Raw genomic sequence first — 19,196 nt, 5'->3', positions numbered from 1 at the left:
TGTACATAGCAAATAAGGAAAGATCATTTATTGCGCAAAATGTATTTATTGTTTATAAGAATTGTCTAAATAATAAATATACCCTCTCTTATGTCTCTACAATATATATATACATGAATAATAAACTAACGGAAAATAATACTAATAATACTATATGTAAATTATAATATTATTCTAAATCTTTTATCCCTCTTTCTCTCTCTCTTTGGCTTTTTTTTTCTCTGTACCTTGCAAATAGTTATATCTATTTTGTAGAAACTTAATTACGTTTTTTAAAAATTCAGATATATCTTTAATACAATTCGAAAAATAAAATATTAAAATATATTACCAAATATATTTTAAATATATAAAAAAATTTGAATCTTGATTGCAGTTATCAACATTATTTAAAATATTACGTTGCCTTCTAAATCAAATTATAAAAAGATCGATAATAGTAAAAGTATAAAAGTAGTAAAAGATATGATTTTTATATGAATTTTTTTACTACAGGTCAAATTGTTCATTTCTTGCCATATACAGTTTTACGAATATATCATCTTATTAAATTTGTAACTGCAAACGTATTTTAGTTTTCATAAAAATTGTAAGTCAATTTCGATATACATAATTTATATCGGCTTCCAAAAATTTATATCGGCTGCTCTTTCGCAATTCATGTTCTTTCCTCTAAAGCAGCTGAGAAAAAGGGGAGGAAACGCATCATCATTCGACGCAAATAAAACGGCGAGGTCGTGAAAAGAGCCACGGCCGTCGTCAAAATGTTTTACGCAGAGCGGAAGGTGTACATCATAGATGTGTGCCACATGCTGATCATATTTCATGCAAATTTTTCACCCTCTCGCTCTTTTCGGCAGGTAGCTTTCGGAGCACTCACCACCCTCTGCCACCCTCCCGCTTGGGTCTGCGAGGATTTTCTGCGAGTACAGAAGCTCGCGGACAATCGTCTGGCTAATTATGGGGGGGGGGGGAGGTTATTTCGTTCGTCGCCGACGCACAAAATACGGAAATTTTCTCGCCACGTAAGTGAAAACGCAATTTCCACGATTGTATGTTCGCCTCGTCGGTTTCGCCTGCCGGTCCCCCTTGCCGACCGCGATTTAATTTAATGATAATGAGAGAAAACGCCGTGGTTTCTTCCGATTTCATTGCGTGCGAAATATGGCCATTCTTCTTCTTTCTATATAGCGTGCTAGAGTTCTGTTACCCTGAAAATTTCCGTGAAAACTCACTGGCAGCGGTACTTGCGCCGTTTGTAAAATTCTCCTTCGACATCACAAAATTACTTTCACTTCGAATAATAATACGTATTGGCTGTAATTGGCTGTAATTAATTTAATTAAACTTCGCTCATATAGACAGACGAGCTTTATTTCACAGATTTCTGCTCTGTTGAATAATTTGATATCAAAAATAACAAGTATATTACTCTTCACATATTTGTTTCCATTGACAAACGTGTTAAGATAATTTAAAAATTGTAATAATTCTTGTACAATATAACTGTAAAATTATTTTTATTCGTTGTTTTAATTACAATGTCTAAAAAAAGGAAAATCATAATAATTATGACTTTTTTCTGGATATGCGATATATGATATTAAAAAGGTTAAACGCTAATTTTTATCGTAAATGTTCATCTGCAAAAATTAATTAATATTTTCCGTTTAATATGCAATAAATCTTCATAAACATATATACTATTGTTAGAGTTTATTAGTATAATTACAGAAAAATAAAAAGAAATTTAAAATAAATATATATTATTATTTAATTCGCAAAAGTATCAATGCAATATCTTTCCCCGCGTTAAATATAAGAGTTAAGCTTATAATTAGATAAAAAAAATGCAAATCTTATGCCAGTCTGGGCGATAGTGCCCGTTATTTGAGCATAAAGCCGTTCTTTTAGCTCAGTTATGTTTATGAATTGCGGACAAACAACTTTAATCCGGGCAAAAACCTTCGATAAGCGGCTTTCTCGAAATATTCTTTACATCGCTACCCTCGTACATCGTTTGCATACGTACGTAATGTACGTAAGCACCAACGGTTTGGTTTCAGTCGTCCAGCAAATCGATATCATGCCGATTCTATGAGCGCGTGTGATCAATACGAAGGTATTTCGGCTTGTATGCACGCTCGGTTGTCGAATTAAACGCCGTTGAAATAATTTCCACAGTGACGACGATTCTCATTCACCGTATTCGTCCACGATAATTCGAACGATTCGAAAAATACAACCGTGTTCTTTTTTGCAAATTGAAGATACGTGAGATGTCTCTTGATTCTGCAAGCAATTTTGCAAAAGCATCAACCAGCCGGACATGTCGTTGTTATTTATAAAGCTCGTATGGGATTAAGGTTTAATCCTCGCGTGGAGAAAATGTTCGTGCTACACCGAACCGGAATGATATAGCGGTCACATTGTGCGTGCCAGGAAGAGTAATATGAAATTTCGCTAGTGCCAATAAAAAAAGCGTTTATGTTCTGACTGAATTAAATCGTTGTTTCGAGATATCATCTCGTGCCAAAGTCAATAAAATTGTTGGAGTTGAACGATGGTGCATAATTGATGCGCGGAATAAGTGTCGATGAGAAACTTTTATGATTTGACGAATCTCAAAAGTTATCACAATAATCGTCTCTTGTGATGTAAATATTCGTTTCAAAATAATCCCATAAAAGGAGAAGTAGTCTCGAGCTAAATTCTTCTCAGCCGTGCTGCTTCTAACTTCCGCGCGCTTTGTGAGTTGCAAAAAATTAAAATTCAACTGCATACAAAAAGGGAGAGATACTTTCCATTAAAATGTAGTTCACGGCGCACTAGGTTGAATTTCACGCTTCCAGTATACATAATACGTTATACTGTTCACAAAGAAAAACTCATCGTCGTAATCTAAAAAAATGCTTTTTACGAAAGTATGAGAGATAACTAGTTATCAAGTTAGCCTTTAGTTGCAGATTGTTTGATACATTAGAAAATCCGTTCAGTGAAGAAAGATTTAAAATAATATCGTTTGTCTCTCTTTTTAAATCTTTCGTCATTTCAACCGTTACTTTTCATCACCGATGTAGTTATTGTCGTAATTTACATGAAATTTTTCATCTCTTTTATTTGAAATCACGTATATGTATAAAGTCAACATCTCTTTAAATTTTGATGTACAAAGACAAATAATACGTAATGCTTGTATCATATATCATGCGAATATGTGAATAAGCTCTCGCGTTCGTAGGAAGGGAAATCCGTTAATCTCATAAAAGGGTGCGCGACAGATACCGTATAAACCAGGAAGCGCACTAAAGATTTAAGCTCGAGATGATACATAATGCAGAAACAATGCGACTTTGTCGCAAGACGTAACGAGAATGTCCTCTTCCGTCCTGGAAGCTGAATGTCGATGTTTCTTGTCTCCAATTAGTGCTACAACTTTGAGAAACTTTGCACGATATAATACGAGCTACAGGATAAAGCCTCGCGCGATGATAAAACCGATGCGTGTTGGAAATATTTGCCGACATAGTGCGCGCCTGCCGTAGTTTAACTGTCGACATTGTTCTTCGCTATAGTTTAGAAGAGATACAAGTGCTTAATTAAATAAGTTTCTTAAGCGCATCGAAAGACAGTAAGATCGTGTTGCGCGATATCGTCGCAGTGCACGTATTAATGTTATATTTTGTAATATACACGGGTCTTTAGAGAGACATATATAATTTTTTCAATTACATGAACATATAAACAATATAAATGTGTTTCAGCTAAAAATATAATATATAAAATATTTTTACAATTAATATGTAATGAAAAAATTAAAAGTTTAAAAATTTAAAGCTTTGTAACTAAAATAAAATGTTAAAATTACCTGTTTCCCTTTTAATAGTTATTATATTCATCATCCATGAGATTTTTTTCATCTCTAAAAAGTCCCGCTTAATTTTTTATATTTTTTCGAAATAAAATGGTACGCTGACAAGATCGATACCTGTGGTAGGTACGTGACTATTAACTTTAGAAAATATCTTTATATAAAATTTTTTTTTATTAAATAGGAAAAATAAAAAATTGGTAGATTTTTTGAAAATTCGATATATAAAGAAAAGAATAAATAAAAAAAAAGTCACGTTACACAAAATTTTTAACAATTTTTATCATTAAATATTTTAAATAGTAATTAAATCATAAGTCAAAAATTTTTTCTAAACTTTACTCTAATGGATAAGTAATTTTGTTATCACTCGCATGTACCTTCGATCATGTATTTGATACGTTTATTTGTTCATTATCTTCATTTCATATATACCGGAATATCAAAATATGTGCTTGATTAAACAACTCGCCTACTTTTTTTTAACAAAGAAACTTTTATATACAGTCTGACGCTATACAGAAGTACTTGTACGCCAACGCTGCTAAAAGTAAGTAACTTCTGAACAAAGTTAGCTTCAGAAATATTATAATCGCAAAGCACGCAATACTTATCGGCCGAATGTATCAAGCGATATTGAGACACCTCGGGGCATCCTCCGACGCGAACGACCAAGCGTAAAAGAACTGATACCCTCTTCTCGCGAGCAAAAGAGACTTAAAACTCGTAAAAGGGATCATTAAGATTAAGATAACGCCAGTCTTAAGCCAGCGTTATTAAAGAAGAAACGTCAGCAAAAAAAGGAAAACTCGCTATAAAAATGCTATACCTACGCATAACGAGAAAAAGCAAAATAACAAGATGGAAAAAGGACTGAATAAGAGAGGGAAATGACGGAAAAAAAAGAAAAGTGCGATGAGAGAAAGATGTTGGAAGAGGCGCATTATATATACATGAAAAGTCTGCGTCCAAGTATCTGGAATCGTTGAAGAGTCCAATGAAGATAGCGCGACAGAGAGCAGCAACGAGATGCGGATAGGCAGTGGGCAAGGACTTGAAAAGGATTCGGTCAGGGGCCCTGAAATGCGTGCACTGATATCTTGTTTAATTAAGCGAACCTCCTAAAACGCGCGGCATCTTATCGTGGTAAGAAGCTGACCTATTGTGAGGCTTCAAAGCCTTCAGTAGCTGTTAGTAATCGCCACTCTCTGGTCCTTCGATTTCGTACTAATAAACACCGACTCCCACGTGTACGTGTGTATGCACTTTGTGTATGTACCATGTCAGCTTAAAGATTGCAAGAAAGAGAGACAGAAAAAAAAAAAACAGAAAAGACGCAAAAATTCATCTGTGTAGATACTGTAAAACAAAAAGACCAAAAATAAAATACAAAAAAGTATCATTGAGGAGAGACGTGTTCTAATTACGTGCCGTCACTGGTTGCAGTACTGTCGTCATTGCCACGGCAACGATACTGCAGAACGAAGTTAACGAAAGATATTAACGATTCGAAACGATTCGGATCCACGAGTGTATCGCAGAAAACGAGGGAAACTTCGATTTTTGTTTTGGAAGCTGGAACACGTGAAAAGAAAACGACAGTGAAAATAAAACTCTGTCCAGCAACGGAGAGATATATTTATTTACGTTTTCTCACAATGTATCGATCACTATTATTATTGATTTTAGCGATATTATTTCAGTTAGAAATTAATTAGAGATATTAACACAACAGTTAATATAAATAACTTGCGTTACATGTAATTAATAATAATAATTTGTTGACAAAGTCAGTTTATGAAAATAATAAAATAAAATAAAAATAAATTTATTAATCAATTGAAAATAGAAGATTTATTATCAATATCATTAATAAATATAATTAGTACAAATACATTAAATTTTTATGTGTTTATTCATTTGCTCATCATAGAAATACTATGCAATCTAGCGTTACAATGTCCCCCGGAATATCGTTTTTATTATTTTCTACATAAGCTCGCTGTCATCTCGTGTACGAGACGATGACACTTAACGAGTTAATGTCGTCACGTCGAACGACGGACAATTTCTGTGGCTAATTAGCGTGCGACGTGACATGAGAAAGATGACGTGAACCCAGTATAAGCCGTCTAGACTGGCTGAAACGAATCGATTGCACTTGAGAAAGAACTCTCATCCTGTATGCTACGTCGCGTGAACAGGATCGCGTGTGCATTCTGCGTGACTTCAATAAACCATTGGCTGGTTCGCATAATGCATACCAGAGAGGATTTGTGCGCATTTGAAGATGTTACGGCCGATTCGAGGACAGACAGAGAGAAATATCTCCGTATTACCCAGCTCCGTAATTATTTTCTCGCGAGCTAGATACATTTATTAATTGAAGAACGAGCTGTCTAACCATCGTCGAGTCTTGTCTCGTTGTTGCGTGTCAATACTCAGAAAATGCGTGACATTGAAGCTTTCGTCGACATGGGAGAACGACAAGAAAGGGGAGAATAGACGGGATGAAGAGGAGCTTTTCTCCGCGCGAGGCTTGAAAGGGTGACGAGCGAGCGAAAGTTCAAGGGACGTCGAGGGTGGCTACATCGATCGCACCTGGAATATCCATCTCTCGTTGTCGCGATGTGGTTTCTCCCGTCTTTCTTTTTTCTTTTACCGCGTACCTTGTCTCTCCCTGCAAGTCGGTCGGATGCATTACGACACGCGCGAAAACCTCGCGCCGAGATCCTCTTAGCACCCTTCGCGATCGCGTAGTACACGTGCGCGCCTTAACACGTGCGACACGCGTTTGCTTAAGCGCGTATTCCGCGCCGACGCTTCTAGTATGCGCCGGCTTTACAGCAGCCCGACGACGTTCAATTGTCCCGGGAATTACTGAATGAATAAGTTACACGGCAACTTTAACGCCGGCTAAAAAGCCCCATCAAGTTTAATTAATTTCTCGTGAAGTCAGCTTCTTGTTGATCCTGGTTGAGGGAGTCCTTCGTAATGGGTTCTTTTCCCGAACTAGGTACGCGGCTTTCACGATAATTACAATGTATATTGTGTGCTGTAGAACGATATACGATGCTAAATATTAATTATATGGAACTCGTGCAAAAATTTATAAAACAGATTCTGATATACTGGGTCTACAGTTCCGTAAAAACAAAATAATAGAATGATAGCGTGGGACTCAAACTTTTTTCTCCTCATGAAAATAAACAGTTTATAATTTTAAAATCACAGTAATATCTTATCGTGACAAATTATCATACAGGTATATAACCAAATACAAGAAATTAACGTAAAGATTAAAATTAACATGTAAAAATAATGAATTGTAGATACAAGATTCAATCGAGGTAATTATTACCAAGCTCCTAGCTATTAAATATCAATTGATCGATATTCACTGCTTATAACAACGGACCATTCAAATGGTCATCTATATCAGATAGAAAGCGCGCGATGATAGACGTGCGAAGATGAAGAAACTATAACGTGGCAAGAAAAGTGAATTAGACGATATAACCGAGATGCCCCAGGTCGCACACTATGCGGCCAATGAATATGAAACAGTCATTAGTGCGCCAATCCGGAATCACTTAGGTGCGTGCAGAGTGCTAGGGCCAGGTCAGAGCGAGAGACAGAGAGACAGAGAGACAGAGAGAGAAAGAGAGAGGGGAAAGCGTCGGAGGCTGGTGCATTGAAATGCATTGCCTGCAAGGCCGTCGGCGGGCCGTATGGGCTGCTCTCCTTGTTCCCCCTCGGCACCTATCCCGGGAATACGATCGACCTCGAAATTGGAACGCGTATGCGAAGCCGCGCGTTCACATACTCCGGCGATAAGATCGACGCGCGGCATTTGCGCGTTTGTCGGCTTTATTGGCCGGTTGCGGGCTACCGATAACGCAAGATTGCATTACGACCATAAAGTCGCGCATCTCTCGCCAACGCCAACGTATTCGCGTAAAGCTCCATCGTCCGGATAGCGGCGCGTTCCCCAGGGCGCTGAATACCGGGACGAGGCGCTGCTCCGTGATGGGCGGATGGAGGACGACGGCTGCCGGCTACGTACGGCGGCACGTACCTGCCGGTTAAACAATTTCGCTTTACGATCGAAAAACGTCGCCTTGGGGGGACGAGTGATCGATTCCTGAAACGAGGAACGTGCCCCTAGCCAGACATGTCGCGCACGATGGCAAACGAAATAAATCGGGCGATTGTGGGCCGTGAAGCTTGTCGATAACGCTAATCTATCGAGGAACGTGGAAATAAGAGATTTTACCGATACCATGCAATTATGAAATATTATCGAGAAAAAGAGGAAAGGATTAAAAGTTGTAGTCAAGCATATTTATCATGCGACTTCTGTATTATCATATTATCCATACAAATATTGTTATTAATCTGAACAACTGAATTAAATAATATATATAGTTATAATGATATTTAACATATATAAACGATAATAAAGAAAATAGAATTACTAGATATTTAGTAAAACAAAAAATTAATCAATAAAAACAAATAATTAAAGTATAAAAAGTTTTGATTTTAATGTCAATTTAAAGAAATATTCTATTATTTTTTAACATTTTTGTTGTACGAGGTTTGACTTTTGCAATAACGATAAATAGACAAGCAAAAATAAAATCGAAAGACAAGTATTATTTATATAAAAGATATAAGAGATAGAATATAAAAGCTGACATCGGAGCAATTCACGGATTAATTCATTAAATAAAGCCGTTACTCTTCTCAACTATGCGCCGGGTAATCCATTGCTCTGCCACGGACTTTCAAATTTTCCGAGGATTTGCTTATGGAAACGCGCGGGCCGCAGGTCGATCGTGCTCCCGTTCGCCCTCTTCCGCCCCTCTTTTATCCCGAGGCTAATTCAAACGAGGGTGGTGCCTCGAGATGCATTACCGGTTAACCCCGGGCTGTCGTAGATCTACTTAACTGCGCCCGTAAGTTTTTCGAACTGCCTCGTTGCTTCGCGGCGGCAATGCCTTCTATGTAAAGCAGTCTGACTTTCGGTCGATACGAACTTCCTACCTAGGTGTATAGGTCGAACCTGGTTCTATAGCAGGAACGAGGCTGCGTTCTATATATCGCTATCGTATGCACAAAAGACTGGGGATCGGCAATGTTGGTGAAAGAGAAAGATAGAGAGAGAAAAATCGACTTAATTGCGCGCGCTATGCATAATTACGGAGGACGCGAGAGCTAACTTTTCGCGTTTCAACGCGATTTGATTCTCACTTTGCATTCTCTCTCTTTCTCTCTTTCGCCGGACACTTTATATTCGCGGAAAATCAGCCTTAACGAAATTCCGGCCGGCTGATGTAATTCCCCCGTCCGTCGTAGCGTAGCGCCGTAACTAGCGTTGTAAGTGCCGGCAGGTGCGATGCGCCGACACTGCCGACGATGTAAATGACGCCGTAATGCACTCAACTGAGAGAGACACGGTTGACGATACCGTTAGTAAGTAATACGCGCGCCGTCTCGCAAAGTAGCCTTTATCGAGAGAGACGGTCCTCGGTTGAGCAACTGGTGGGAAAAAAAAAAAGGAAGATTAAGGGTCAAAAGAGAGGCTGGATCATTGTTAAAGCAACGGGAAAGCTCAAGGATAAAAAAAAGAGACACAAGTCCGAATATATGTATATAACACATTTTATCTTAATCGATGCCAGCCTAGAGCTTCACGCCTAGGATGTAATGGCGTCTCAACGGCCCGGCGAATATATATTCTTTGTTCTGAAAGTATGATAGCACCGCGCCACTCTGGAAACTTCTTTCATCATCCGCGAGAGTGAAGTTCGTCATCGCGAGAACAACGATCTCTCTCTTCGGAGGATTCATCGGACACGCGAGGAATGAAGCCGCGAGCGTGAGACATTTCGAGAGCCATTGCCGTGAGCGATGATGCATGCCCGAAATTAAATTAGGATGTCTGGCCACACCGCCGGCGTGCGAGCCGCTGAAAGTGGATTGCTTCGCTGGAGGCGAGCTCAAGAGTATATTTCTCGTGCGTGGCGATATGTTTACTAAGTTTATCGACACAACGTATTATGCTTCGGTTACCTTAGATGTGAACGTCTTTATTATAGTAAAAATGAGCGCGTCACTGAATAAAACTATTTTCATATTTTCATAAAGTTATGAGCAATGAGTTATCTTGTGTAAAAAGAAAGTACATACGTCTAGTGTGAAAATAAATCACAAAAGAAAGAAAGTATCTTGAAATAAGTACATGTGCTGTTTATCTTTCGCAATATGGTAGATTAATTTTATGTTAGAAAAATTTATGTACTGCTAATATTATATTTACTGATATATTATTAATTTATTATATATTTATACATTTAATTTATTTATATTAATAAAAGAATATAGAAAGCTCTCAGCGTTAAAGTAAAAATTTTCTTCATAATGTTTTGTTGAATTCTATTTTTACTTGAACGAGGCTCTTGTCGCAAAGGAAATTCTTGCTTGATGCAATAGCTAGGATCACGAGGTTAACAGCTGACTGTATTTCACGCTCCTACCGACCTTAGTATTAGCATATAAAGCGAGGTGGTCCGTCTTATTTACGTTTGGGAGCCTTCTTCCGTTGAATGTTTACAGGCCTCGCCGCGAATAATTATCCCGTTTACGATTCTAGTCTCTTTGATTGTCGCTATAATTTTTGAAGAGAACTCTTAACACATTCGCATCTTAAGCGCGGGATTATTTTTCCGAGATATATAGATTATTTGCCACATAAAAACTTTGAAAGATCGAAATTAAAAATGCTGCAAGCTAAGAAGAAAAGAAGAAATGCTTTGTTATATCTTGCTTTTGTTTTTTCTGTTTATACTATCAATATTTATGTAAAAAAATTGTCTAATTTTCTTGATTGGCTATAATGGATTTTTATTATGTGTATATATATATATATATATATATATACACATAATAAAAATCCATTATAGCCAATAAAAAAAATTAGACAATTTTTATATATAACAATAATAATAATAATTATATATATATATATATATATATAATGTATATGTTACTAACTCTACATTTGGATAAAATGTAGGATTTACGTATAAATCCCAAGTTTTATTAAAATTCAAGATTTTACAGTAATATATATAAATATTTTTCCTATCAAATTCGGTATATGTATGGATTTTAGGAAAACAAAAGAGAATGAAATTCTCTTCTTGTACTAGAAGTGGTTGATGTAACTATGAGTCTCTCTCAATTCGCTCTAAACCATTTTAAATTTACATGCCTTTGCTGACAGCCTTTGTACATCGCAGCTTGTTCATCGCGAGCACGCGATCCATTATAATATGCGATCTATTATATAGTGCTCATTGTTATCTTTCTCTCTTCTGTGAATTTGTGCAGCAAATCTCGATAATATTCGTAAACGCTTAAAGGAAGAAGTGAACGAATGCTACTTTACAGATTCATAATGTATTTCGAGCGTATTTTCGTTAATGCGCCCGTTAATGCCATGCAGTAATGGCTTGCAACGTGTTTTGATGGGGCGATTTTCAGCGTTGCGAAATTACGATGATATTGCAACTAGGTTAATAGCAAGAGTGCCGAGCGCATCAAATCGCGACGCGACAACACGCGCATCCTTGCAATATGTGCTGGCGGATCAACGCCATGTGAAAGGTATCGTCGCTGTGTAATGTGAAATGAATCCCGGAATGTCAGACTTGATTTTCTAGAGTGTTAGAAAAGAACACATCTACCCGCAGGAATCCAATCTCCTGTGTGCTAACATTGCAAAGCAGCCCTTACAAAATAAAAAGACAGCTTGTTTTGACTTTCGAGTCGCAGACATTTATATCTTCAAATGTTTTTATTGCAAGATATTAATGATTAAAAATAAAATATATGATTATTCTCTTTTCATATTTCTTATTTCTTTCGAGAATATTGTCCGACTGTGAGTAGAACATAGTAACTTACGTGTTAAGCTTGAAATGCAATCTCCTGGAACGTGACCAGACTACCAGGTTAGATTTATGTTCACGTCAATCATGAAGCGCATATTAATTCTTGCCAGATCTCACCATTGGATTTCTCTCTGACAAGCAGTAGAATATTCTCACGACTAAGTCTTTAATAACGGTTTTGGACAGTCTTCACGTAGTCTTGTAAAATTTTTTTTACGCTATCAAAGTGTTATTTGTAATACTTTCGTAAGCGTAAAAGTAATTAAGATTGCACTTTGTAATAGACTTTACATAAATATTTTGTGATAATTCTATAACCCTCGATAATGAATCAAGAGTTGAAAAAAAAAATATGTTAAACTTTTATTTCCAAAATACTTTCCTCCTCTCCCTTCTCTAAAATCATAATAAAAACAAATTGAAATTATAGAATTTTATAATACAATCAAACTGACGAGAAGGTTTTACATTTTTTGTGTGTAATAAGGATTGTGCAATTTTCATTATAAAGCCCGATTCAACAAAAATTACAAATTCTATAACTTCAAACAATCGTGTCGCGATGGATGTTTAAAACTTTCAAAGTGATCGATCGTGACCTATCAACCCCGACAATTGCAACGGCGCGAGCTTCTCGACACAGCGTGCGGTCACGCGAATCGCTCGGACGCGCGCGTTCCCGGTGAATACGCCATTAGATTCTCATCTGGTTGTACTACTGACAGCAGTCAGGCCCAAACAAGACGAATGACGCGGTGCGGTTCGGTCGCGTCGACGTTGCAGTCGCTACGGGACGGAGCATACACGTAGGATACACGTGGATCGGTGCATGGGAGAGAAACGGCTCATATACGGCCGTTGACAGGCCGCGATATTCCATCTGGCGGAATCGCATCCTCCGAGAGAACTCGTCGGACATGACTGGCTGACCCATCATAGTCGCGGGCAGCGATTGCTGCTGGTAGCGATACTCGGCCGCGGCCGACTGGCAGCAAGCGATGGGCTCTCACTCGTACCAGCCACTGTGGCCGATGGAACCATCGGTGGTCCACGTCAAGAGAGAGAAAGAGATAGATAGAGAGAGAAAGAGAGAGAGAGAGAGAGAGAGAGAGAGAGAGAGAGGCCAAAGAAAAGGGCCGCGGTAAGAGAGATGATCAAAGCCCCGTCCGCATGTCAAATGGAGAGTCCGACCTCTCCGTTGCAGCGATGGCTGACCAACTTGTCAGATGATCCCCCGCTACCACCGTAACCTCTCGCTTCCTGGCGAATCTCTCAGTCTCTCTCAGTCTCTCTTAGTCTTTCTCCCTCTCTTGCTCTCTCTTTCTATCCCTCTCTCGTTCTCTCTTTTGCTCTCGCTACCTCCGTCACCTCTAAAATCGCTGTGGTAGTGTGGAAACCACAGTCTCGCTGCGGCGATCCCCGGCCGTGTACGCTTCGCTTTGCGTTCCCGCCGGCATAATTCAATTTTCGTCATGGTGAATGTCGCCGGTTCGTCTCGCCGTCTCCGAGTGCACCGACTAGGTCCTTCGACCGCGAGGACGAGAGAACGATGTGACTCCCGAGGAGATCGTTGCTTCTCAAGAGTGCGCGGTTCAGCGGTTGCTCTACCGAGGGCTCTCGAGAAAATTTCATTCCAAGTACTATCAATGTTCTAGTTTTTTTCTTTCCTTTTTTTTCTAAAGATGAGTCTCCGCAGGCCGCGTGCGTTGTACACATCCACACATACCTGTTGTACTTGATCGCGGGTAAAAAGGGCGTGGCGAGATCGCTCCTCTTGAACTTGTAACGCGAATAAAGATCCACTGACTTGTATAAATTCAGCGCTTATTGAAATCACGGTGTATAAGATTGCATTATGCTCAGACGCGATCCTTTCGCATAAATTTTAAAGCCGCCGATTCTCCACCGCGAAAACTTCAAACGTGTCAATTTAAATGTTTGACAAACACGAAAAGAAATCGGTAGAATGATAAAAATAATAATAATAAAAAAAAAACAAAGTTATCGCCCGATGTAATATGAAATTCAACGACTCATAAATAAATCCACTAAATATATACAATTAATAATTTTTTTGGTATCAACTATGAATAAGCCCAGTAAACATATTTGAATATTTATACTCTCATGTGTTATTCACGCGGAAGCTTCCTACAGCATATATAACATTAATATATAAAAATTTCAGTTTTTTTAAATTTTGTGTAAATTTCCCACCATTTATTTAAATTTTATTATATGGGACATTATTTATTTTGACACATTTGTGAATATAATTCATTTTATTAAAGTTGAGCATTTAATTTATAATATTTTATGTGAGAACGAAAGGAGCACGAAAGCGTTTACTTGTTGAGTGTCCATCTGTGTTAATTGATCAGGAAAATGCTATGAAAATCTTTTTAGTGATAGAAAGTTGTGGAATTTTGCGGTAAAGAGAATTATTGTGCAATTCCACAAAATTTAATTTCAAAATATATCATTTACATATGCATCGATTTATCAAAAGTGAACAAATAAAAAAAATTTCAAAGTTACCTAATCAATTTTATCATTTATTTGCTTCGACATTTTTCATGTTTACACAATAAACAGAAATATTTTTATATAATATTATAAAAGCTCTGCAAATTTCTCGCTACCTTTCTTTTCGTGCATACGAGAGAGAAGAAGATAAAATCTACTTCCACCCTAATTCATGTGTCCATAGAAGCTCGAGAAAGTCGCTGAAAAATATACCGTTCACTTTATCGCAGCATAACACATTTTTCCGAATTGCATACGCATAAATTTATTTGCGCGGATCCAAGCTAACGTTCTCTCTGTTCGAAGGTGCATTTATGCTCTAAATTCGGATGCAACTATGAGAGTAATACACACACACTCATGCACGCGGTTATATATATATATATATATATATATATGTTTTTAAACCAAGCGTGGGAATCTCATTGCTGGCACTTGCAGGCTCGCTGACTGCCCACATTATGCACGGATGCAGACGCGTGCATACAATGACGTGGTCTATGCACGCGAACAGAATACGCATACAGAGATCAAGCGCGACTCACTCTCGGCCTGTTTGTCGTTAATACATGAGAGTGACACAACCAGCGTGTTTCAGTATACAGACCTCGGAAAAATGTTCATTTACAGAAAACTTTTTATCCGATATATACTCGTTGCTAGTTTATAATTTTAAGTTTTATTTACCTTCGAGATTTATTCACAAAAATCATACCTGTCAGACGTACATAATACGAGAGAAATATCAGAACAATTTTATTAAAACTTTGACAAACTAACATAAAAAAGAATGACGATTTACAACTGCGATTTACTAGTGCGTTTTAGAGCGTAAATTCGACTATTTGCAAATGTCAATATAAAACATTCGTCGTTTTTTTAAAATCTTTTCTCCCATTTTAATAAAAAAAATATACAATAAAAAGAGATAATAGCTACTTGTAAAACTACGTGTTTAATTTAAAAACTTAAAATTTATGCAAAAAAATTATTTTGCGATATTTTAACTGTTATTCAAATTGCGCAAACTGAAATATAAAGTATTTATTTTTTCTATTATTTCTGTTATTGAGATAACTTACAAGAGTTCCAAGTTAGATAATGCTATAATTTAATTATATTAATCGTGTGCAATGCATCCTGTATTAATAAGTAAAGCTGCGTATCTAAGTTGACGTAAATAATTGCTAGGCTAAAATTTTACTAAAACTTATACATATATAACATGCGTGATGCGATTCAGTGTCTACTCTTAGATATGAATCGTAGTCCCCAAGGTTATTCCGCGATATCTCGGAACATATATACATATTGGGCGACTAATCCATGGATAAAATTAGATGCGCCAACGACGTCGAGGCCCCGTGGGACGACGGAGTCGTCGACGCAGGTTAACAAATTGGCGACACATGGGAAATCTTAGGTGTCTTTACTTCTTCAGCAGCACTTACGGATGCATGGAGCTCCTCTTTCTTTTTGCCTTGAAAATGTATAACCTGAATTTCCCACGTGCCGAGTTGCGTTATTTCCATTCTCTTGGTTTCGCGACCGATTCGAATTCGATGTTTGTTTCCGTATATATGTGTATAAATGCTTGTAAATTACCATTAAGTAATATTTCGATTCACAGAGATGAAAGATTTATTATGATATAGCGTTATTATTTCGGTGACTTGTGCGGTTGCAAAATGGAGAAGTCAGTCACAATTATTTTACAATTAAATATAATTACTTTACCGTGGTAACAATTAGTGTCACTCGATACTATACGAATTACCAGTAATTCGAAAATGAGCCACTTGAGAATATAATCGTAGTTTATTACAGACAGTTTTTCACAAACAAGTATTATTAATGCCAATACAATAGAGATTAATGAGAAGAAAAAAAAATTGTAAATAAAAATTTTTCGAAAATCTTTCTCTCTCTCTCTCTCTCTCTCTCTCTCTCTCTCTCTCTCTCGTCCATGGTAAAATGATAGAATTGTTTGGAAGCGAGCTATATTATTGATTTTCGTGAATGAATTCTGTTAATTGCGATTTGTTGCATCGTGTTCCTATTGGGGTTTACCGAGATCGTCAAGGGGAGAGCGAGCGAAATACCATATCATGGTGAACAGCAAATCGATAATCGTTACATCGTATAGAATGCGGCGCAAAACGATTAACGGCAGTTTTTTAATTGGATACATTTTCGCGATATTCGATGAAAAACATTTTGTCGAACAAAATATGAGAATGCGCCAGGGAAATAAACGAGCTGCGGTTATTACCTACCTACCGCGATCTTCATTGCTCGGATTAATACGGAGGATGAAAATTTCTCGGCAAATAAAAATGAAATGTAATGTTCGTTTTAAAATCGCGGTTACAAATAAGTACATGAAGATGTAAACATTACGATCATGATGGTTTATAGATTAACAGGTATATCGATGAATAAATACATTAATACAAGTTATTTTAATATTGACTATTTAGTATAAGATGATTCGTCCACTAATATTTTCTAGCAGATGTTAGTTCTATGCTCCTTTAATATTAATTTACGAGAAAATAATTATAAATCTTGCAGCTCTTTCTCTCAATTTTTTCAGTGTCAATGATTTAATGCACATTATATAATTTTTAAATCAAATAATTCATGTAAAACGTTGACTTAGAATAGGAATTATTTCGACTAATCGATAAATCAATATGTGGAAATTTCTTAGTTATAATTAAAATAATTCTGCTCTTTATGTTCAATTTTTGAATAAACTAGCAAAACTATGCGAAAGCGAAATATTTTTTAATTCTTGCAATTTTTTTCGCTAAACATAAAGTTTAAAAAAATAATGATAAACTTTAAAAAATATATCTTACTTTAAAAAATGGTTTACTTAAAAAAAATACTTTAAAATATATTTTTAAATTTGTTATTCTAAATATTGTATTAAATTTGAGACAAGAAGAATAAAAGAGGACAAAGGTATTATATATGATAATTTAATTATAAATTATTTCATTTTTTTATATCATGCATTATATGTATATATAATTTTATATATGTATTAGTAACGTTTATTTTTATAATGCATGATATAAAATAATTTATAATTAGTATATATAAACACACATTATATACTATATAAATTATTATATATATAGTATATATATACATATTCAGCAATCCACATAGGGCAACTTAATGACGAAAAACCGAATCATTATTAACGCGCATATTAAAGCTGAGCATTTAGCCATTGAGAGGTGCAATTCACATGAAAAACGAGTGATACCGCGTCAGACAGTGACTTTTCAGAGTGACGAGAGAGAGAGAGAGAGAGAGAGCGAGAGCGAGAGAGAGAGAAAGAGAGAGAGAGAGAGAGAGAGAGAGAGAGAGAGAGAGAGAAAAAAAGAGAAAAGTGCTCTCCAGCGTACCGAAAAACAGGCATGCATAGTAAATAGATGGACGAGAACTTCCGAATTCCGTCATTCTCGTGTGGCAGTTTGCTGCCGGCTGGACGTGTTTAATAAAAGCGCCAGCGGAAGTAACAGTGATGGAAATTATTCTGCATTCTCGTCGAAGAGCGTCGCGTGAAGTTTAATATTTTGTCGTCGAAAGAGCTCCCAGGAACTTCAACGTACATGATAATGTCGCACAGTCACGCAATTACGTGACATAGATTTACACGGATGCGTTTATGTCCGCGGAAATATAAGTAGATCCGCGAAGTAGAATTAAACAGCGCTTCCCTGTTACGTGCAAACTCGCCTTTGAAAAAGTTCTTTACACGATGATCAAAACGAATGCAACGGTGAAGCAAAATGCAATTTTATCTCGTTTGCCGCACTCCCTGGAGTACGTACATATGGTATGACAAATGTGCTGACAAAAAAAGAGGGAAAAAAGAAAAATTGAGAGCTTTGGGAAATTTCAAAAATTGTGCATTCCGAGCATTGGTCCCGTTAGTGCGGTATTTTAATTTCTTACTCATGTCAAATTCAATGATTGGCCTGACGAGATATCATCGTTACCTTTTCGTACATAGTGTCTTTAATATATTATGTAGGTACACACTTACCCTTTGAGGAACGCCCATCCTTGCACGACCGTGCCTGGGAGAGCCTTGAGATTGCTGGCCTTGTTTCTCTTTCCTATGAGTCTTCAATCCTCGTAACAGCCTTGAAAATGTCGTCTTTTTCTTACTCGTATTTTGTCCCTGTTCTGTACAAACAGTGAAATGGAATGAATTATTAAAAAGCAAGTTCTCAAAGCAATAATGGAATATTATATTGGTTTAATACATAAATAGGATGTCTGCTATTCTGCAAAGGCAAATGTTTTCTTGATTATCACGTATTGTAATTATTCATTGATCTCTAATTGTTTATTATTTATTTATTTTAATCTCTCGTTTGTGATACTGCATATATCAGATTTAAAAATTATCTTTTTGCAATTTAAATTGGCAGATTTTACTGATATATTTTAAAAGCATATTGCTGATTTAATCAAAATTTCAGAATGTAACTGATCAAGAACGAACAATCATACACGCAAATAAAAATTTATTTTCCGATTATTTTTGTATTTCAATTCTCGTACAAACAGAATCAATAATATTATATTTTTGACACGGTAGAGAAGATAAAACAAATTTAATCAAATATTATCGAAACACATCAGAGTCATATTTATCAGGACAAAAACTATTATAATTACTTTTGATGTTTTCGAATATTTCACTTTACTTTTTAGACTTTGCACGGATTATAAAAGGCATGTGACAATTGAATCGAAATGAAACAGTCAGAGTTTCTTTTCTATTTCAAATAATAATATTATTTATAATA

At 36.5% G+C, this 19,196-nt stretch overlaps 1 protein-coding gene across 6 annotated transcripts in view; it reads right to left on the bottom strand.

Annotated features, from left to right (window-relative positions):
• Positions 1 to 19,196, bottom strand: part of LOC140665580 (uncharacterized) — a 310,049-nt gene that overhangs the window by 27,880 nt on the left and 262,973 nt on the right. For all 6 annotated transcript variants that reach the window (XM_072891854.1, XM_072891855.1, XM_072891857.1 and 3 more), the window contains exon 5: positions 18,425 to 18,567. In XM_072891854.1, the coding sequence (XP_072747955.1) occupies positions 18,425 to 18,567 (143 nt within the window). The remainder of the gene's footprint in view (positions 1 to 18,424; positions 18,568 to 19,196) is intronic.

Source organism: Anoplolepis gracilipes, chromosome 5 (genome assembly GCF_047496725.1).
Source record: "Anoplolepis gracilipes chromosome 5, ASM4749672v1, whole genome shotgun sequence".
Lineage (NCBI taxonomy): Eukaryota > Metazoa > Arthropoda > Insecta > Hymenoptera > Formicidae > Anoplolepis > Anoplolepis gracilipes.
The sequence above is the reverse complement of the archived record's forward strand: the minus strand, read 5'-3'. Positions and strand labels throughout refer to the sequence as shown.